Source organism: Ranitomeya imitator, chromosome 3 (assembly GCF_032444005.1).
Source record: "Ranitomeya imitator isolate aRanImi1 chromosome 3, aRanImi1.pri, whole genome shotgun sequence".
Classification (NCBI taxonomy): domain Eukaryota; kingdom Metazoa; phylum Chordata; class Amphibia; order Anura; family Dendrobatidae; genus Ranitomeya; species Ranitomeya imitator.
In genome coordinates this window covers 807260641-807284225 of record NC_091284.1, presented here as the reverse complement: position 1 = coordinate 807284225, position 23585 = coordinate 807260641, and the positions used below count along the sequence as shown (strand labels likewise).

The 23585-nt window shown below is 43.1% G+C and overlaps 1 protein-coding gene across 2 annotated transcripts in view; it reads left to right on the top strand.

Annotated features, from left to right (window-relative positions):
- The first annotated feature begins 384 nt into the window (after positions 1-384).
- The window catches only part of LOC138671249 (putative N-acetylated-alpha-linked acidic dipeptidase), a 147490-nt gene continuing 124289 nt past the window's right edge, over positions 385-23585 (top strand). For both annotated transcript variants that reach the window (XM_069759249.1, XM_069759248.1), the window contains exons 1-2: positions 385-604; positions 11492-11600. In XM_069759249.1, the coding sequence (XP_069615350.1) occupies positions 481-604; positions 11492-11600 (233 nt within the window). In that variant the 5' untranslated portion in view covers positions 385-480. The remainder of the gene's footprint in view (positions 605-11491; positions 11601-23585) is intronic.

Genomic DNA, 23585 nt, shown 5'->3' with positions numbered 1-23585 from the left:
TCCGGTGAAAGGAGTCCGGTTTTGTTCAGGAAAATTCTGCTAACATTCTGCAACGTGGGCACATAGCCTAAATGATTTAATTTCTTAATTTCTTCTCGTTTTCACAATATCTGCTAGCTGGGAATAAAGTGGAAAAAATTCAGCGATTTCATGTTATTTGCCTGAAAAGCTCCTTTTAGCTGCGCTGATACATTGTGACAAGCTGTCAGGACTGGAGAAAGAGTTGCTAAAGTTTGTGAACCCGGTTATTAAGTTGGATCATATAGGGCTGACTACTTCTAGGTTCTTCTGTGTGTATGGGAATGAGGGGAGAACTTTGACCTGGTAGGCAGCCAGGCGTACATTGGAGATAGGGAGGGCTTGGCATTAATTAGCTGACGTTCATCTGCAAGCTGTTAACTTCACAAGTTCTGGCAGAGATTAGTATTCCTCCTTGCGCCAGGCCTCTATGTGCCAACAACATCCACGCCACCAGAGAAAATGCTAAGACTGCTGGGCACTGAAGACTACGAGGTGGGCACCAGGATCAAAGGCGTCAACGCCCGCGCCATCTTCACCTTGGCCTTGGGTGCTGTGGGATTTCTCCTCTTAGGATTCATCATAGGTAAAGTAGAACTTGGCACTAGCTACCGAATCTCGTAAAAACTGGGGTAGAATAATAAGACTTTCTGTGTGAACTGTCACGTAGGAGAGCCGAGCCGTCAAATGTCGGAGAGCTCCGTCTGCCAAAAGTCCTCTGATGGTGTCCTGCACCTTTCCGATGCGGAAACCCTGAAGGTGTAAATCCGCTGCGGATTTCTCGCGGTTGCGGAAATGCAGATGCATGGATATTGCGTTTTAAGACTCAATAGATTTTCTGTCTGACATAAAATAGAAAGAAATCCCATGGGCGCAAACCCTCAGACCAGTGACCTTCAGAAATCCACAATGCTGGTCTGATCTTAGGTTGGTCAAAAATACAGCAGAGGGTCGAGGAATTGCGTCCATGGTGCGGCTGTCTGACAGCCATCTATTAATATTAACCCCATTCACAGCCTAATTAATAATCTTAAGGTGCAATACCAGGCATGGCCTATAGAGAAGAGTGGCGCTGTTTATGGGGGAAAAAATGTCTATTTGTGTATACAGCTCCCCTGCTGAACTACCACTCACTGTGGCTAAATGCCCTCACTCAGTTTTAGTCCTCATTCACACATCTGTATTTAAGCATGTAGAGTGTTATCCATGTAGCCGCTTTTATCATAGATTTCATATCATATACTGGAGCGTTATATGGGACCCATCATATACTGTATGGAGCATTATATGAGGCGTATTATGTATGGAGCATTATATGGGCTCCGTTATCTATAGAGCATTATATGGGGCTCATTGTGTATGGAGCATTATAAGAAGCCCATCATATACTATATGGAGCATTATATGGGGCATATCATGCATGGAGCATTATATGGGGCCCTTATCTATGGAGCCTATTATATTTGGAGAAATATATGAAGCCCATCATATACTGTATAGAGCATTATATGGGGCTCATTTTGTATGGAGAATTACATAGGGCCCATTATCTATGGAGCAATATATGGGGCCCATTATCTATGGAGCAATATCTAGGGCCCAGTATATACTGTATGGAGCACTATATGGGGCCCATTATTTGTGGAGCATTATATGGGGCTCATTATTCTGGATGGAGCAAAATATGGGGTTCATTCTTTAAGGAGAATTAAATGGGGCTCATTATTCTGTATGGAACAATATATGGGGCTCATTATACTGTATGGAGCAATATATGGGGCTCATTATACTGTATGGAGCACTATATGGGGCTCATTATACTGTATGGAGCACTATATGGGGCTCATTATACTGTATGGAACACTATATGGGGCTCATTATACTGTATGGAGCCATATATGGGGCCCATAATACTGTATGGAGCAATATATGGGCTCATTATTCTGTATGGAGCAATATATGGGGCTCATTATTCTGTATGGAGCAATATATGGGGCTCATTATTCTGTGTGGAGCATTACATGGGGCTCTTTATTCTGTATGAGGCATTACATGGGGCTCTTCTATATGGAGCATTATAAGGGGCTCGTTATTCTGTATGAAGCACTATGTGGTGCCCATAATACTGTATGGAGCAATATATGGGGCTCATTATTCTGAATGGAGCAATATATGGGGCTCATTTTTCTGTATGGAGCATTATATGGGGCTCTTTATTTACTCTCCGGTTTCTGAGCTATTGATATCACTCATGTAATATAAGAAGTAAAATCTTCGGCATTGTACTAGACCTATACAGTATTTCTCTGCCGTATCTGTGCATCATGAATCGTGGTATGTGTTGAAGGGGCCCACTGAGAGTCTTTCGCCCGGAGCCCATGAAAACCTGGAGCCGGCCCTGATCTACGTTGCGGCTACATCTCCAGATCTCAAACCCGCTGCTCTTGTGAATTTACGCTGCAGTTATTTTTGCAGCATGTGCTGGCATTATGAAACACGGCAGATTTTCCACAAGCGAACACATGGTGGAGAATCCACTGCGCTTTCACTACCTGGGTAGGTAACCTAAGGATATGTTCACATTTTGCTTTTTTTGCTGCCAAAACCTGATCACTTGGAAATAAAAAAGCTACAGCCAAACGCAGGTTGTGCTGCCGTTTTTCTTCTTTTCTTGCTGCACTTTTCATTAAAAACGCCACCGTAATGATGCCCAAAAACACTTTATATAGTTATATGGTACCTACTTTTTAGGCTTAGGGGTGTGCTTCATTTTTTTGGTTCAGTCAGGGCATCAACACTCACTCAATTTCATTGATTTCCCTGGTTGCGTCAGTGGAATCAGTGGAATCTCGCGCTTGCGCCAGTGAGTCTCTTGGAGCCGTGCTTGCACAGTGACTAGCCTGCGCAGAAGCAGGATGAAGACTCTGCCAATAGAAGGGTGGATAAGGCACCCATAACCGTGCAAGTGCAGGGCGCATGCGCGGGGATACTAGGCCGCAACTGCACATCACAGAGCAGTGTGAGGTGCTTGGGAGGGGGGCAGGGATTTTTTTCCAGGCACAGCACGCCCCGAGAAGAAAAGAAGAAAGAAATCAATGACATAAAAGATTAAAAGTGCGTTTCTGAACATCTAGACCGCAGCTATGAGGCATACAGGTAACACTGGCTTAAGCACTCTGTTACCTGCATGCCCATATTAGTAGCTTAAAAGCGTCCAAGGGGTGACAGATTCCCTTTAAAAATACAAGTTGTTTTTGGAATAAAAAGGCAATTTGATCAAAGTTTTTTATGTGTGAAAAATGGTGACTATTCTAAGCAAAACAGTTGGATTCATATTTGAAGAGCAGTTCTGAACCAAGGTTATATGAGTGGATGAAAAAATACACAATTGCAAATGTAAAAACTGTTGGGGAAGTTGAATTATTTACTTTAGTACATTGGTAGGACTCTGAGATGGTCAGGTATTGTTAACTTTTACACATTGGAAGGGAACGGAGCTGGTAGGGCATTGTTTACTTTTACACTTCGGTAGGGCACAGAGCTGGTAGGGCATTGTTTACTTTTACACTTCGGTAGGGCACAGAGCTGGTAGGGCATTGTTTACTTTTACACTTCGGTAGGGCACAGAGCTGGTAGGGCATTGTTTACTTTTACACTTCGGTAGGGCACAGAGTTGGTAGGGCATTGTTTACTTTTACACTTCGGTAGGGCACAGAGCTGGTAGGGCATTGTTTACTTTTACACTTCGGTAGGGCACAGAGCTGGTAGGGCATTGTTTACTTTTACACTTCGGTAGGGCACAGAGCTGGTAGGGCATTGTTTACTTTTACACTTCGGTAGGGCACAGAGCTGGTAGGGCATTGTTTACTTTTACACTTCGGTAGGGCACAGAGTTGGTAGGGTATTGTTTACTTTTACACTTCGGTAGGGCACAGAGCTGGTAGGGCATTGTTTACTTTTACACTTCGGTAGGGCACAGAGCTGGTAGGGCATTGTTTACTTTTACACTTCGGTAGGGCACAGAGCTGGTAGGGCATTGTTTACTTTTACACTTCGGTAGGGCACAGAGCTGGTAGGGCATTGTTTACTTTTACACTTCGGTAGGGCACAGAGCTGGTAGGGCATTGTTTACTTTTACACTTCGGTAGGGCACAGAGCTGGTAGGGCATTGTTTACTTTTACACTTCGGTAGGGCACAGAGTTGGTAGGGTATTGTTTACTTTTACACTTCGGTAGGGCACAGAGCTGGTAGGGCATTGTTTACTTTTACACTTCGGTAGGGCACAGAGCTGGTAGGGCATTGTTTACTTTTACACTTCGGTAGGGCAGAGTTGGTAGGGTATTGTTTACTTTTACACTTCGGTAGGGCACAGAGTTGGTAGGGCATTGTTTACTTTTACACTTCGGTAGGGCACAGAGCTGGTAGGGCATTGTTTACTTTTACACTTCGGTAGGGCACAGAGTTGGTAGGGTATTGTTTACTTTGACACATTGGTAGGGCACTGAGTTGCTCAGGCATTTTTACTTTTACACATTGGTAGGGCATTGTGTAGTTTTGCACATTGGTAGGAAACTGAGCTGGTAGGCTATTGTTTACTTTTATACATTGGTAGGGCACGGAGTTGGTAGGGCATTCTTTACTTTATTACATTGTTAGTGCACTTTTTTGGGCATTTTTTTACTTTGACACATATTAGGGCACTGAGTTGTTAGGGCATTTTTTTTACTTTGACACATATTAGGGCACTGAGTTGTTAGGGTATTTTTTACTTTTACACATTGGTAGTGCACTGAGTGGTTAGGGCATTCATTACTTTTTATACATTGGTAGGGCACTGAGTTTGCCAGGCATTCTTTACTTTAACATATATTACTAATTTAATTAAACTATACTAATACTAACATCCATGCTCATGAGGATGCTAAGACGTTGGTTTAGAGACATGGTTTAAACTTTGGGGAAAAAAATCACAAAAATAAATGGTTTTCACATCCTGCTCTACCTGCATTTTTCTCCAAAAAAAGATACAGAAACTGATAGCGGCATTTTATTTTTGCACTTGCTCATTGTTTTCTATGGGTGAAAAAACGCTCCAAAAACTCTGAAAGAATTGACACGCTGCAGTTTAAAAAAAAAAAAAAAAAACCGCTGCAGTTTTCCAATTAAACTTTATTGTCATGTTGTTTGGAGATTTTGACAATCTGTGCCATAAATTTACATACTTCTAATTTATAAACTCTTACTGAGAATCTGTCAACAAGTTTTTGCTGCCCCATCCGAGAGCAGCATGATATAGGGGCAGAGACCCCCAATTCCAGTGAAGTGTCACTCGGCTGCTTGCTGCAGTTTTGATTAAAAGAAAACACTTTTTATACGATATTTGTTACAGATCTGGCATTCAGAGAACTACTAAGCTCTGCATAAACCCGCCCTCATACCGCTGATTAGCAGCTTTCTGCCTATGCACAGTGTACACAGAAAGCTGCAAATCAAGTGTTTGGGATGGGTTATACAAAGCTTATGACGATGGTGGATGATTTGGCAGCAGGTTTTCTAATCCTCTAGTAATAATCTCTGGCTGATAAAACTGTAATTTCATCAAAACTACAGCAAGCAGCCCAATGAGTGCCACATCACTTAAATTGATCCCAAATGGCTCATCATTACTAGAATCAGGGTCTGTGCCCCTGCTATCAAATTAAGTGGCAAAAACCTGTTGACAAATTCCCTTTACTCAATTTCCACATGATAAATCTCAGCTGCATGTGGACAAGGTTTGTTCAGATCTTATTCTTTTTGCTTTTGTTCCATTTTGGATTTTCCATCTGAAAATCTGATTAAAAAAATCTAAAGTAACTTTGGTACATGTGAACATAGCCTAACCAAAAAATCAGGTCTACACATGGGCTGTATAGACAAAACAGTAGGATATAGGAAAATTAGACTATTTTATTTGGTTGCAAAATTGTTCGTGTCCTTTATTTTTTTTAATTAATTTTGTAAATTCGGTTTTCGCGGCCTGGAGGCTGGGATTAAATGCGGGTCGTTTTGGCCCTTTTTTTGTCCTGTTTCGCAGTGCTGCTGTTCAGCATCTGGAGATGATATGGTTAAATCTGACCTGCGGTAATAACAGGGCCTAGAATAAATGTGCCGATTTTCGCTGCTGATTGTTCCAAGTTGGTGTTTTCATATTTTTAGACCAGGCGCTCCTTCACCGCATGAATCTGCTCTCTGTATCAGTATTCTCAGGGTTTGAACACACAGAATAAAAACACGCTGGAAAATTCCATCTTGTATTTGCTCCGGGATCTGCACCAGAAATCCGATGGTTCTGCTGTAGATTTCAGAGCGAACACAGGTCAGAATTATCCAACATTTATTTACTCGTTTCCCTAGATCCTCATGCTAAATATTCCCAGTTAAATGTGGTTATTTCATGTGTCGTGTCCCGTTGTGGTTTTCGGGCAGAATCCACCAAAAAATGAACTTCAAGCATATTCTGATGGGAAATCGGAAAATGCTTAAAAAAATGCATTTTCATTGGCTAAATCTGCATTACTATGCATCTGACCAGGTTTTCGATAATTAATAAAGCAAGTTCCGGGTAGATTGCACTCGCATACTGGAAAAGTTAGCAACTCATGTATTAGCCAATTAAATGGTGACAATCCGCATATGGACACGCCCACGAGGTTCTGCCTAAGATTTATGTCACTATTTCTGCAGCAAATACATGCGATATAGTATTTCCAACATATATTTTCTCTGTGGGGACAAAATCCATGAAAAAATTGTGGTGTTACCAACATCAACACAGTTTTCCTATTACTCAAAAAATAAGTGTTGAACGTTATAGGTGTTTCGAGTAGCGTGGAGAGCCAACAAGCAACCCAGATTTGGCCAGGCAAATTGCATCCAATGTTAGGGTATTGGATCGGAGATGTCTAGCAATAATAGGTCCAGTTGCCACTATTGTTATGCACTTTCCGTTAAGCCAAGCCTACGAGAATTTGGCAATGTCCATAGGTAAGATCTCGGATCATAATGTAATTAGTGGCAATTAACCAAATTTTTAGATGATGGTGATAGCTCATTTCTATACCATGAAATCAGTTTCTGATTGATGAAGGTCCTAGCACACAAATCCCCCAAAAAAATGTTCCCCAAGAGGTTTGCAAAGCAATACCCCTGATAATATGACCTTTTCCAAGTGAATGGGGCTGTGCTAAAGTTCTTACAAGAGAGCCAAGTTGGGACTATGATGCTTACTAGAAATTATGAAGGGGTTATTATCACCCTTTAAATAATGTTCCTGACCATTCATTTTCCGGATCAGTGAGGTTCCCACAGATCAGACTACAATTTCAACATGCAGAAAGTTCTTTATTTTCTACATGTTCAAAGAGAGCATTCCCCATGGATCACTTCAAGCCTATAAATGGCAAAAAAAAAAGCATTGCTTTGTCATTTATGGTACATTTACTGGACATTTTTTTTTTTTGACCACACAATCCAAAACACGTCAATAGCTGTGGTTTTTGCCCGTGTTTTCTTTTCTGTCATTTTTTTAATGTTTTTGGAAGCCTTTTTTTATTCTGTAATTGCCTATAGGAGAAAAACACTACAAGTTGTAGACTTTGGGTTTGGAATTTAGGATAATCCTATGATAGTCACATCCACTATGACGGTCACAACGAATCTTTTCATAAAGGATGGGCCAAGGTTTTATAAAGTCCAATGTCTTTTCTCAGTCAGCCTCCTGCCACGGGATGTGAAATAGTTTCATTGAGTAGTCTGTCGGAGGATCTGTAAGGGGGTTTAACCAAGCACTACTTCCCCTTATGAAAGATGTATCCTTAAATTGTATTGCTTGTTAGGTCCAGAGAAGTGACTGGCCAACCTGAGTTATGTCATTTTGGCTGTTATAACCTGCTATGATGTCTGGCTCTTTAATTGCAATAAGGTGTAGTCCTTTAAGCTATAGATTAGTATTCAGGCAAGCCGGTTAGTTAGCACAATAAGAGAGATTTGAACAAGACTGCAGCCTAGTGTAGTCTATCATGGAGAGGAAGACAAAGCCTGTTAATGGTTACGGACCCCTCTCTGGTGACTACCTGTTGGCAACTTCAAAAGTGGAGGTACGCCTTGACATAAAAAATAGACGATGGGCAGCTAAAGCATTATGTCATGACTCCTTCCCTGTCCCTAATGCTAAGGGTACCCTAGCACCCTGCTCCACGGATTACATCTGATGGTGAAGACGCCGGGGTCGCGTACCTTGTCTTAGCTCCGGAATCTGCCCTCAAACTGTACCATTCCCCACCCAGGGTAGAGGGGAGTAGTATTATACCGTAATACACCAACCAGACTAAGAAGTTAATACGAACAGGGGTAACAAAGAATACCGAACATACAATTATACTCACACATATAACAAAGGAATACATCGGGGAGTGGAGGATGACTTAAACCAAAGTAGGAAAAGAAAGGGAATTATCACACACTTGAAAACTAGCAACAGTCACAGATAAATCCACCAAATGCCTTCTCCAATAACAACCACCACCAACAACCTCCAGTCATGCAGCATAAGCTAACTCTGACAATGAGTGCTGGCCAGGACCTAATTTTTATAGATGGAAGTGTCAGTGCACAGCTGAGAACCTTAACACAGGAAAGCTTGCCGGAGCTGTCAGCTGAGCAGATTAACCCTGCACTGCTAAAGGAAATGTATAATATAAAGGTGAAATGCTTCTAATCAGTGCAGGAGTAGGAGAAATCAGATGCTGTGGTCTTCTGTTTCCCCTCTGTCGCGGTAAACCCGTGACACATGAGATGTCCTAACGGAGATAGTGGTCTGTGTGTGCAAAGGTTTGTCTTGACCGAAGATGATGATCCGAGTGTGTCTTGGAACTTGCCTTCCATGAGAGTGCAAGGTGTGTCATGATGGCTTCCAAGAATGCTACTATAGCAAGCTGTGTTTGCTATTGGTGAAAACCTCCTACAATCCGTGTTGAAGAAAGTTGTTCGTTCCTTTTGCTCTGCAACTGTCCCTCACTGTCTCCTAGAGGTGTAGCCACCAACCTCTGTGCCACTATAGAGCGGTCAACCATTAAGTTTGTGTCCTCATCATGAGCCTGTTCCCACCTGCTTGCTTCATCCAGACACCAGGTTTTTGCTATATCATCTGAGAGCATGATGATGTAGGGGCAGAGATCCTGATTCCAGCAACATATAATTTACTGGACTTAATAAAATCCCTGTTTTCTTAGCTGCAGTTCTAAAAGTTATCTGAATGCTGTTCTCAATATAACCCCTCCCACACCACTAATTAGCAGCTTTCTGTGTACACTGTGCATAGGCCATAGGCAGAAAACTGCCAATCAGTGGTGAGGGAAGAGTTAATAGCAGGAGGACTACATGGCACAAGACACCTAGTCCTCTAGTGATTTCCTGGTGTTAAAACATTGATTTCATTAAAACTACAGCAAGCAGTGATACATTGCTGGAATCAGGGTCTCTGAGCCTATATCATACTGCCCACAGATTACATAGCAAAAACCTACTGACAAATTCTCTTTAATTTGTTTTCAAGTTTACCCTGTGTGGTGAAACTATACCTGAGTGGGTTGGGGAACACTCGCTTGGCACGGGATTTAAGCACTCAGGCACGGTTTCTCCACTTAAGTCAGTCTATTTGGTTTATTAAACATCATAAACCACGTGACATACAGTCTATTTCATTACATCCATGAACTTATCGTGACCACCAGTCTATTCATGCAGCATATAAACTTCTCTGGCATATATAGAGTCCCATTTTCTGGGGTTACCTTTCAGGAGCTCCGCTCCTCACGCTGACTCCATGTCAGTCCTGGCTTCGCCAGCACAGAAGCCGTCCCAGGCTCTGTAGGTCCATGGTCTCAGGTGCTTCCAGGACTCCAGTCCATCCCAGGACAATCCAACACTCTGACCATTCTAGGACTCACACCCTCACCAGGTGCTTGTAGCACTCCAGTCCATCCCAGGACAATCCAACACTCTGACCATTCCAGGACTCACACTCTCACCAGGTGCTTCCAGGACTCCAGTCCATCCCAGGACAATCCAACACTCTGACCATTCCAGGACTCACACTCTCACCAGGTGCTTGCAGAACTCCAGTCCATCCCAGGACAATCCAACACTCTGACCATTCTAGGACTCACACCCTCACCAGGTGCTTGTAGCACTCCAGTCCATCCCAGGACAATCCAACACTCTGACCATTCTAGGACTCACACCCTCACCAGGCGCTTGTAGCACTCCAGTCCATCCCACGACAATCCAACACTCTGACCATTCCAGGACTCACACTCTCACCAGGTGCTTCCAGGACTCCAGTCCATCCCAGGACAATCCAACACTCTGACCATTCCAGGACTCACACTCTCACCAGGTGCTTGCAGGACTCCAGTCCATCCCAGGACAATCCAACACTCTGACCATTCCAGGACTCACACTCTCACCAGGTGCTTGCAGGACTCCAGTCCATCCCAGGACAATCCAACACTCTGACCATTCCAGGACTCACACTCTCACCAGGTGCTTGCAGCACTCCAGTCCATCCCAGGACAATCCAACACCCTGAGCATTCAGGTTCATGGTCTCTCAGGTGCTTCCAGGAAGACTCCACTCACAGGAGCTTCCAACACCGACCGTCCAGGACCTTGCACATGGACCAAACAGATCCATACACTCTGACCATGTGACTTGACCTAAGTCACATTATATGGTTGTAACCACTCCCCTAGATGGGAGTGTGTGTGGTTAGCCAGTCCCACCCAGCTCACCAGCTAACCCTATAAGCCCACCCTTATAAGTAAACACAACAAACTCTTGTGAAACTATAAGTCCCAGCATAACCATATCATTTTGGGCTTACAACGCAGAGCACCTCTGCGACACATACCGGCCATTTACAATCCTGCCGGACTTTGTCTCATCACCATAATTATGCCTCCAAGCGCATCCTGAAGCACACACAGCGCCCCCTTTCTGTAACATGGGTTACCGTACCACACCTGCTGTGTACACTTGTCACTGGGCCACAGGAGATGTGTACAGGGTCAAAGACCACTCACAAATTGTGACCTTCATACAGGTTTCAACAATCTAGTATCACAATGCTCCACTGGGAATCAAAAGTTTAGCTGTAAACTGTGAGACAAGAAAAAATGGAAGCAAGCGGGAACTTTTCACAGGAGAAACAAAGTTTATGTCAATGAGGTGACTGTGTAAGACAGGACCTGCAGAGTAGGAGACTATATTGGTAATTGTTCTCCAAGAGTTGAGGATCCACCACAAGTAGGCAGAAGGTTTCCAGGTCAAATAGGACTGGGATCCACCCAACAGGTATAACATTTACGAACATAATGCAATTTTATAAAATCCATATTTTATTTTCCTTACATAATTTATCTTTCCTTCTAGGATGGTTTGCAAAGTCCAGTGAACACTCCAGTCCTTCTCAAACGCCGCAAAGTATGAGAAAAGCATTTTGGGATGAATTGAAAGCTGAAAATATCAAACAGTATCTCTAGTAAGTGTCATTGCGAAGATATGGTGGGCCCATGCCACATTTATCAATTACTGATGTTTCTATCCATATACAGTGTTCGGCATAAATGAGTACACCCCAACAGGTCTTTCAGAAAACCTTTTAGTTTCCTTTCAGAATCAACATTTTCTATGGGATATTGTACTGCAAAATACTACACAAATGTTGGCCGTTGGACTTTATTTTGCACACACACACACACACACACACACACACACACACACAAGTAATTTTCCTAACAGCTTCATTAAATGCCATGTTGCAAAAATGATATGACCCAAAAGTGGGGAAGGTCTCTATCAAATCTCACCCAAATCATAGTATATGGTGAAATACCAGTACGAAACGAGTCATAACCAGCGGTGATTGAAGAGCCCAGAAAAATGGGATATTTTAGAACAAGTAAGAATTTATTGTTACTGAAATACAATAGCGTAGACAAAGGAGAGACGTGAGATGTGCATATACATGGGAAGACAAAAAATCCCATCGGGTCCCTAAAATAGCTCATGACAATTCAATATGCACAGGAATAAATCCCACGGGATATAAGGCAACCTAGGGTTACATTACCCAAAACGTAGCATATAGAAGGGGCACGGGAGCAAATTCCCAGTCCGGAGGAGGTGACGGCGATGACCCACGCGTATCGCTCCCACACGAGGACCTTCGTCAGGGAAGTGTCAATGAACCTGTTCGCCGTGATTAAATAGTCACGGCACAAATTACCTAATAGCCGGCCGGCGTGAACTGGATCATGAGACCGGAAGACCTCAAGCGCTGACATGCCCGTCTCATAATGGAACTGCGCCTGCGTGAGCGAAGCTGAGAGCCTCATGAAAAAAGGGGAGGTGTGCTAGCGTAAAGCGCATGCCCGTCCCGTCATAAGACGGCGCCTGTATGCGTGAGGCAAAGAGCCTCATAAAGAGAGCGGAGGTGTGTTTGCATAAGAACGCAGACATAGCTAATGCGCCTGCGTACGCCCGAGCGCCTAGCTAGCAGGATAATACAGGAACAATTAATGTAGGCTGGCGTCCCAGCAAAGCCCGAATATGCTAGTCTATGTAATAAGACAAGCATGCAGGGCAAAAGAAAAAGTAACAAATAGGGGGAAGGGAGGAAGGGAGTGGTGTATTGAGGTAATGCCAAAACATGCATATCCCATATAAATCCTTATCCCCATCACTCAACACATAATCCCCGAGGACAGCCAACAACCATGGCCATACTTCCGCATGCAAACACAAAAAGGGAACACACAGAGATAAATATCTAACACCGTTGGATGATTATAATAGCTTTATTAAGTATAAATATATAAACCTGTAAAGAGTGAAAACATTATTTATCCTAAAAGAGCAAATACAAGTCTGGTAAAAAAATCCATAGGTCTCAGAGGAATATGTGTGAACTCCCATGTACCCATGTATATTTAGGGCCGAGATATATATATAAAAAAAGCCATGCTTCTCATGGGGCAAGAGCCATAGTGCGCGACCAGACCAAAAAGCATATGAACCAAGGAGCCCTGCCTCATGAGCCAAAGACAAAAAATGTCCCATATGCCTTCAAAGGGGAGAGGAAAAAGCCCAAGAACATATAGGTAGGCAAATATGGGCCCCTCAAGAGACATCGCCATGTCAGACATCTGTAATTTTTAACAGCCGGAAACAAACACCTCCCATATGACTAAAAAAAGAGGGAAGGAAGAGCCCAACAATATATGGATAAATAGATGCAGGTTGTTGGAGAAACATAGCCAATAAAAATATCTATAATTTTTTAGCCATAGAATAGTCATATGGCCCTATAGAGAACATACAGTGGGGCAAAAAAGTATTTAGTCAGTCAGCAATAGTGCAAGTTCCACCACTTAAAAAGATGAGAGGCGTCTGTAATTTACATCATAGGTAGACCTCAACTATGGGAGACAAGCTGAGAAAAAAAAATCCAGAAAATCACATTGTCTGTTTTTTTAACATTTTTTTTGCATATTATTGTGGAAAATAAGTATTTGGTCAGAAACAAACAATCAAGATTTCTGGCTCTCACAGACCTGTAACTTCTTCTTTAAGAGTCTCCTCTTTCCTCCACTCATTACCTGTAGTAATGGCACCTGTTTAAACTTGTTATCAGTATAAAAAGACACCTGTGCACACCCTCAAACAGTCTGACTCCAAACTCCACTATGGTGAAGACCAAAGAGCTGTCAAAGGACACCAGAAACAAAATTGTAGCCCTGCACCAGGCTGGGTAGACTGAATCTGCAATAGCCAACCAGCTTGGAGTGAATAAATCAACAGTGGGAGCAATAATTAGAAAATGGAAGACATACAAGACCACTGATAATCTCCCTCGATCTGGGGCTCCACGCAAAATCCCACCCCGTGGGGTCAGAATGATCACAAGAACGGTGAGCAAAAATCCCAGAACCACGCGGGGGGACCTAGTGAATGAACTGCAGAGAGCTGGAACCAATGTAACAAGGCCTACCATGAGTAACACACTACGCCACCATGGACTCAGATCCTGCAGTGCCAGACGTGTCCCACTGCTTAAGCCAGTACATGTCCGGGCCCGTCTGAAGTTTGCTAGAGAGCATTTGGATGATCCAGAGGAGTTTTGGGAGAATGTCCTATGGTCTGATGAAACCAAACTGGAACTGTTTGGTAGAAACACAACTTGTCGTGTTTGGAGGAAAAAGAATACTGAGTTGCATCCATCAAACACCATACCTACTGTAAAGCATGGTGGTGGAAACATCATGCTTTGGGGCTGTTTCTCTGCAAAGGGGCCAGGACGACTGATCCGGGTACATGAAAGAATGAATGGGGCCATGTATCGTGAGATTTTGAGTGCAAACCTCCTTCCATCAGCAAGGGCATTGAAGATGAAACGTGGCTGGGTCTTTCAACATGACAATGATCCAAAGCACACCGCCAGGGCAACGAAGGAGTGGCTTCGTAAGAAGCATTTCAAGGTCCTGGAGTGGCCTAGCCAGTCTCCAGATCTCAACCCTATAGAAAACCTTTGGAGGGAGTTGAAAGTCCGTGTTGCCAAGCCAAAAGCCAAAAGCATCACTGCTCTAGAGGAGATCTGCATGGAGGAATGGGCCAACATACCAACAACAGTGTGTGGCAACCTTGTGAAGACTTACAGAAAACGTTTGACCTCTGTCATTGCCAACAAAGGATATATTACAAAGTATTGAGATGAAATTTTGTTTCTGACCAAATACTTATTTTCCACCATAATATGCAAATAAAATGTTAAAAAAACAGACAATGTGATTTTCTGGATTTTTTTTTCTCAGTTTTTCTCCCATAGTTGAGGTCTACCTATGATGTAAATTACAGACGCCTCTCATCTTTTTAAGTGGTGGAACTTGCACTATTGCTGACTGACTAAATACTTTTTTGCCCCACTGTATGTACATGGCAATGTCCATAGAGTAGTCATAGAAACACAGCTAGTCGGTCCAGAGGAATCCTCAGATGGTCGATGTAAAATCCCCGATGTTCCAGCCTATACATGATCCTTCAAGAAGTCTGAAGATGTTATCCCAAAAACCCGGTAAATAATAGTTCTTCATTCAGACCTGCAGGTGCAATAGATCCAAGGTTAAAAATCCACCATGATTCAGAACGTAATAGGGCTTGCTTAGGTGAACCTCCCCTGATTGAAATATGAATCCGTTCAAGCCCTATCACCCACGTATTGGTAACCCGACCAGCATGTTCTGCTAGAAAGTGGGCTGCCACCGGGGTGAGGGTCTTGCCCTTCATAGAATCAACTTGTGCCAGATTAATCGCTGAGAAATGTGTTATGACCTGGTGGTTAGGAGCACCCGGAATGACCTGATAGTTAAAACTCATACAGGACGAGCTCTGGGATGTGGGAGCTCTGCTGACCGCAATCCCTAATCCTATCACACACTAGAAATAGCCGTGGAGTGCTCCTGACATGACCTAGGCGCCTCGTCACAGCCTAAGAGCTAGCTAGCCCTAGAGATAGAAAATAAAGCCTACCTTGCCTCAGAGAAAATCCCCAAAGGTAAAGGAAGCCCCCCACATATATTGACTGTGAGTAAAGATGAAAGTCACAAACGCAGAAATGAAACAGGTTTCAGCAAAGGGAGGCCAGACTTACTAAATAGACAGAGGATAGGAAAGGTAGCTCTGCGATCAGCACAAAAACCTACAAAAGACCACGCAGAGTGTGCAAAAAAGACCTCCGCACCGACTCGCGGTGCGGAGGGGCCACTCTGCATCCCAGAGCTTCCAGCTAGCAAGACAAAATCATGATAAGCAGCTGGACAAGAAAACAGTGAACAAATAATGACTATCAGGAACTTAGCTTCTGCAGGAGAAGGCAGGTCACCAGAAAGATCCAGGAGCGAACTGAACCAATGCAGAAACATTGACAGCTGGCATGGAGTAACGATCAGAGTGGAGTTAAATAGAACAGCCAACCAAAGGATAAACCACGTCACCTGTGTAAGAAACCTCAGAAGCAGCAGCTTCACTCACAGCCACCAGAGGGAGCCTATAGACAGAACTCGCCGAAGTACCATTCACGACCACAGGAGGGAGTTCGACAACAGAATTCACAACAGAAATGCTTTTGAACCCTGCGCCTCAGTTCCTGAGATGTTTGGCCTATATAAACCAACTGGCATGGGCAGATCAGGGCATAGATAACACAGGTGGTTTTGCAATTGATGTAAGACCGAAGTCTATGTTCACTGCCATCTCTTGGGTTAACAAAAAGGTCCCTCGTGGGTGACATATGGGAACATATATTGCAGCAACCGCATGCAAAGGAACCCCTTAAATTGATCCCCCGGTTGAGTCTAACAGTTTGTCTCACATAATATCTCCTAGTAAGGACATCCCTAAAATTAGAGGCTCTTCTGGCCGTCAACAATGGCCGGTCCCCAACCACATTGGAGGTATGGTCAGTGGTTAGGATACCCCAATGTTTGTGTAAAATGGTCCTAATCTGGGTCCAATGACTATTATAATTAGTAATAAGCCTGGGCTTGTTATCATCCACCCTATTATGTACCTCCAATAGTGACTCCTGTGTCTGGGCCCTAGCCCGTTGAAAGGCCCGGGAGATACTCTTGTGGGGGTAGTTCCTCTGTTTGAAGCGGTCTGTCATATCCAAAGCCTCTGAACGAAAGTCCTCGTCTGAGGTGCAGTTCCTTCTTGTCCTCAAATTGTCCTATGGGGACCCCATCCCTAGTATGTAGCGGATGAAAACTCCTATAGTCCAGCAGTGAGTTTGTAGCCATGGGCTTCCGGTATAATTTGGTGGAGATAGAACCATCCTTCACCGAGACTTAAAGATCTAGGAAGGCCACTGTGGAGAGGGACATTGAATACGTTAACAGAATGTTATGTGGATTATTGTTCAATAGATCAATGAACCTGCAACAGTCATCTCCAGTACCTGACCAGATAAAAAAAGACATCATCAATGTAACGCAGCCAATGGCATACGTTATTCTTGAAGAATTCAAGGGGGTAGACCATGGTGGCCTCCCACCATCCCAAAAAGAGATTGGCAAGAGCCTGGACACATCTCGCCCCCATGGCCACCCCTGACGTCTAAAGGTAGTAAGTGCTGTCAAAAACGAACAAATTATGTTTCAGAATGAAATCCAATAAATCCACAATCAGGGAATCATGCATCCTGTCAGAATGTCCTAATTTATCCAGGAAATATAGGACTGCCCCAATGCCATCCACATGGTTGATATTTGAATACAGGGATTCAACATCGCAAGTAACTAACCAACTGTCCGCCGATACGGCCAATTCCCGACAGATACTGATAAAGTGCGATGAATCCTTGACAAAGGAAGGTAAGTTCCTAACCAGAGGCTGCAAAAAATAATCCACATATATGCAGATCTTCTCACAAAGGCTGCCAATGCTAGCCACAATTGGACGTCCTGGTGGCCTATGAAGACATTTGTGGACTTTTGGCAGCATGTAGAACGTAGCTGTTATCAGGCAATCTACCCACAAAAATTGATGCTCTTGGCTGCCAATGATGCCCAATTCCCTAGCTTTATCCAACAGCAGTCTAAGTTTGGCTGAAAATATCTCAGTAGGATCGGACGGTAGCTTCCTATAAAACCTTGCATTGCTTAGCTGACGATTAGTTTTTAACTATGTTTTTATTGTTGTGTTGTGTTGTGTTCATGTTCATAAATAAACTATTTTGTGTTTCACTATGCGTATAATGGTGTGGTGTGCATATGTTGCAGTCTTTGGGTTCATTCTTATGATAAACAGATATAAATATCAGCTGTGGCCCTACTAAATTGGAGGTAAAATACATAAAATGTACGGTTGGTGAGCACACAATAAGTGCAGAGAAGATAATTAGATCTATAGATCAGTAGATCTATAGATCACCAAAAACTGCATGAATATACTAGAGCCCCCAATTTGCACATTAAATGTAGCAACCAATAAATATAGAAGATCACCATTCCTGACGGAGCTAAGAAGGTGAAACGCGCGTCGAGGCTTTCCTGTACAGGTCTCTGTGTGCTCCTGTGTTGTTTGACACCATGTCTCAAGGCAATTTCCCCACATATTGATATGGCACTATCAAGATTTGTACATTATCTGATAGGGTTTGGCTGGTGCGACTATATGGTCTTGTTGATCATTATATGACTACATGCCCCTGCCTATAAGTGGTGACCTTCTATATTTTCTGGTTTCTGCATTTTGTGCATTTACCTCCAATTTAGTAGGGCCACAGCCGATAATTATATCTGTTTACCATAAGAATTACTTCAAGGACTGCACAGGGCCTAATACTTTCCAGGAAAATTCAATGAGGGATTGTTGTCTGTTCTAGATTTTGTGATTTTTCCATCTATCCCTAATTCTCTCCTTTGTGCATGTTATTGCTTTTTTGTATATCACTATTGTGATTTTTGTAACAATACATTTTTACTTGTTCTCAAATATCCCTTGTTTTTTGGGCTCCTCTGACTGATATTTCAGCTATACTGTGATTTTGATGGGATTTGATAGAGACTTCCCCCTTTTTGGGTCTTACAATTGCATTAGAGGTACATGCCACTACTCAGTAGTCATACCTTTTAAATAGGTTAACCTGTTGCAAAAATAAGTACACCCCAATGAAACTAAAGTTTAGACTACTAAATTGTTCTTCTGTTAAGTGAGATGCTGAGTAAAATCTTACTTTTCAAAGGGGGTGTACTTATTTATGCTTAGCGCTGAACATACAGTACAAAAGCCAGCCTGGGACCAAGACTCCCAGGCGACTAGTCCAAGTGGTACGTCTGTGGTGGCTTGGTTCTGGCCCAGTTCCCCTTGACTGGTCTCGCTCCACTATGCGTTTGTGTCATGATCCAGTCCGGGGTTTGTTTCTGATTATTCTCTCCCTGGGATGGTCATGCGGGGGTTAATCTTCCTTGCCTCATTTTGGGATCTGTCTATTTCAGTCCGCTGTTACCTGCAAGCAGTGTCAGTTATAGTTCCTGTCTTTGGCTTGAGCAGCTGACCCGTTATACCCTGATTTGTCCTCTGCCCGTTTACCTAGGTCCCGTTCCTGTGTTCCACTGTGACTTTTCGCATTGTAGTACTTGCCCTCCATGTTATGACCCCTTGGTATTTGACTCAGCTTGTCCTCTGACCTGTTTGACTGTCTTGTGTCTCTGGCTTTCCTGCTCCCGATCGGCTCTGACTTCTTTGGCTTGTTTTTGACCACGCATATTGCTGTGACCTCTGGTACTGTGTTCCCTCTCTGCTGCTGACCCAGCTTTTTCTGACTACTCTTTCGCCACCTAGTGGCTTCTGCCTGATGCTCTGTGATTTCACTGTGAGTATGCCTGTTTTCCTTCACCCGCACTCCTTGGTGGAGGTTGTGTGCTACTGGGCTGCAGCAGGCATTACAGTTTGTATATAGGGAGGAGTCCGTTACTCTAGAAGAGCAGATCAGGGAAAAGCCACTGAGGACCTTTTAAAAGTCAATAAAATACATGAAAATAAGAAACTTCCTTTTCTTTTTCCTCCTGGACTGATCATTCGGTCTTAATTTATGGGTAAAATCTGTCTTCAGTGAAAATAGATGACAGTTTGTGCTATAAAGTTCTGTGGAGGAAGGAGGAGCTAGAGGTGGACACAGATATTCTACTGCAAGTTCTCCTTAAATGACAGTTATACTTTAAAAGTTAACTGTCACACTGTGACGGTCTTCGGTAAGGATGGGGTTCCTGAAACTGTCCCTGGAACTATGACCCTAAATATCCCTATCCCAGGGGTACTCTTAAAGGTAGAGTGACCTTTGACTCTTACCTTACTATGCTCCTGTTAATATCCTAAACTCTCCCCTCCACCTACCTCAGGAGGCCTGGGGCAAATAAGTTAGTATATAAACACGTAAGACAAATGCAAAAAACCAACTTGCATTCAAAAACTGTCACCGAGGGTAGAGAGGAATAAAGGGAAGGATAGGAAGGTATAAACCAAATGGAAGTAGGAAAATGGAGAAGGCATACAACCAAAAACAACAAACAACAATCTCCAGCAGCAACAAACTCCAACTCTAGCAAGCCAGGAAGTAAACTTTCACAGGCAGGGATGAGAAAGTCTGGCCAGGTTCTAAAGAGAGAGATAATGAGCAGGTAAGGAGCAGCTGTGAGATGGAACTACATGTCTCTTACCAGCGTACAAAGAGTCATTAATCTCTTCAGCGCCTAAAGGAAACAAAGTCAATTTAATATGAGGAACAAAACACACAGGCTAAATGAAAGACCTGCGATTCACAATACGTAATGAGTAATGATCACTTAACCCCAGATCTCCCATGAGATCCTGGAACACTTGTGACACTGTCATTTCAGGTGAACTTCTAGCAGGCTGTTAGTGACTACCTCGTGCTCCTCCCCTGCTCCCTTCTTACACAATAGGTGATGTCACAGCTCACCTCCTCCTCCTGTACAATGACTGATAACACCTCTATGTACAATAGATAACACAGGATCCACCATGCACATTAGGTGATATCACAGCTCACCTCCTTCTCCTGTACAATGTCTGATAACATCTCTATTTACAGTAGATAACACAGGATCCATCATTCAAAATAGGTGATGTCACAGCTCACCTCCTCCTCCTATACAATGACTGATAACACCTCTATATACAGTAGATAACACAGGATCCACCATTCACATTAGGTGATATAACAGCTCACCTCCTCCAGGTGAACTTCTAGCAGGCTGTTAGTGACTACCTCGTGCTCCTCCCCTGCTCCCTTCTTACACAATAAGGGATGTCACAGCTCACCTCCTCCTCCTGTACAATGACAACACCTCTATATACAGTAGATAACACAGGATCCACCATTCACAATATGGGATGTCACAGCTCACTTTCTCCTGTACAATAACTGATAACACAGGATCCACCATTCGCAATATGGGATGTCACAGCTCACCTCCTCCTCCTGTACAATGACTGATAACACAGGATCCACCATTCACAATAGGTGATGTCACAGCTCACCTCCTCCTCCTGTACAATGACTGATAACACCTCTATATACAGTAGATAGCACGGGATCCGCCATTCACAATATGTGATGTCACAGATCACATCCGTCCCCTCACTGCACTGCGCAATTTGCACAAAGCATGACCACAACACTCTCCATGACAGTCAATGAGTGAGAGCCGGTCCATTGCTATCTAAGGACTTTGTAGCTGCTTTAAAAAATAAATTTAAATGCTCAAAAAAATAGAAGAAAAATAACAGAATAAAAATAGTATTAAAGAAAAAAAAATCACGGCAGAACATCACCCAGAAAACTGTCCTTTGAAATCGGTAATCTATGGCCCGCTGTCTTCCTGGCCGGTAGGTTGTTAAACTAAAGGAATGTACTACATGGGCTGTCTCTCTGATTAACAGTATTTGTCTTCTAAGCTTATTTTCTAGCTTGTTATTGTGACCTTTTGGCCCACCGGCATGTGTGGTGTGGCGTTATAACAAGGATCTAGTAATGAACAGTAACAATCCCATTTGCCTTGTGTCAAACTGCCCTGTTTCTAATCATTAACCTCCAGATTGTTGATCTAAATGAACCAAGCTTGCAATTAATGGCCAACGCTCCGAGTTGCATAAAGGCATTTCTTATTTATTTTGAGGTTATCTAAAGTCAAAATAAATTCAGCTGCAAATATAATCATCTACATTCCTCCCCCCTTCGCCCCCATTCCACATTTGGTTTACGTGCTAAATTTATGACCTTTCTGCTGTTTGCAATGGAGCAAGAACAATATAAATAGCTCAACATAGCTAGTATAACGAGGGTTCTCCAAATTTACCACAAAATGTCACTTTTCCTGACTATTGTAACTGCAGTCTTGGAATTATTTCCTCCCTTCATAACAAGTGGCTTTAGCATTTAGTAGAGCCCTTCTGGCTGTTATAACCTGTTGAAAAAGTGATGCATAGCCTGACACCATCTTCTGGCAGCTTTAATGAGGAATCTGAGCAGATTCTTCATGGGCAATGACTTCCAGTTCACTAATATTTTGGGTTTGCTGCAACCACCTTGTACAAATCACAATAAAAAATTTCTACGCTTGTTCAAGTCCGGTGACTGTGGGGCCATTCTAGAGTCTTTAGAATCATAGAATGTTAGAGTTGGAAGGGAACTCCAAGGTCATCACAGATGTCTGTCCAGCCTCGGTTTGAAGACTTCCTTTGAAAGAGAACTCGCCGCCTCTCGTGGCCGCCTGTTCCACTCATTGATCACCCTCATTGTCAAAAAGTTTTTTCTAATATCTAGTCTGTATCTTCTCCCTTTCAGTTAGATTCCATTACTTCTCGTGTTTCCATGTGCAAATAAGAATAGTGATGATCCCTCTACACTGTGACAGCCCTTCAGATATTGGTAGACAGCTATTAAGTCCTCTTAGTCTTCTTTTTTGCAAGCTAAATATTCCCGGATCCTCTAACCGTTCCTCGTAAGACATAGTTTGCAGTCCACTCACCATCCTGGTAGCTCTTCTCTGAACTTGCTCCAGTTTTTCAATGTCTCTTTCAAGACTTCTTCTGAAAAGTTATTCAGATACAGATGGAAACAGAGTTCACAAAGACTGTTTTCCTTGTCATAGCAGCTACATATTTTCCAACTTTTAGGAATGCCTTTACCACGTTCCCTGACTGTGCCAGTGGATGCTGGGGCTATGTTGGAAAATTGGGCATCCTGGCATCATTCACAATGGACGTTTCAGAAATGCTGCTTTCCGGGAGACTTCATTAGGCTTTAGCAGCTATTGGAAATCTTTCAACTGTTCTGGGATTCCACGAAGTCTCTTCTTTTATTAGGAGAGTTCACAAGTATCATACATGGCAACGGTTCTGAAATTGCCTATGTCCCAGATGAAGAGGCACAGGGTTTACACAAACCCCATCCATGAATTAGAGTTTACGGACTTGACTTGACCAATTCCGGAGAGGATCATCGGGGGACTAAGGCGTCATTGATTTGCCAACACAAATGTTGGTAACTAAAGTATGAGATAATAAAAGCAAACAGATTTATGAAACACCAATTAAAGGGCTTGTCCACTACTGGGCCTGTGGAAGTGGGTTCTCTGGGGTTATCTCAACATAAATGGTTAAAATTGCAAATTACTTGTAACAACAAGCAGCTTTGCAATATATTTGACAATAAAACTCCTCCCCATTCCCAAGAATGGATTTTGTAATTCCATAGTTTCCTGCTCATTGCCTATGAGTGATGGATGTTCTGCTAGATAAAGAGTGCAGCGCTAATAAGGTCATCGTTATAGAGCTTGCAATTGTTGAATCTTGCCCTCTTCAGTGCCCCTGTGCTCCACTGATGCTGCAGAGGCATAGCTTGCAGCATTGGAGAGTGCGCAGTTTGGACCAACCATGCTTATGA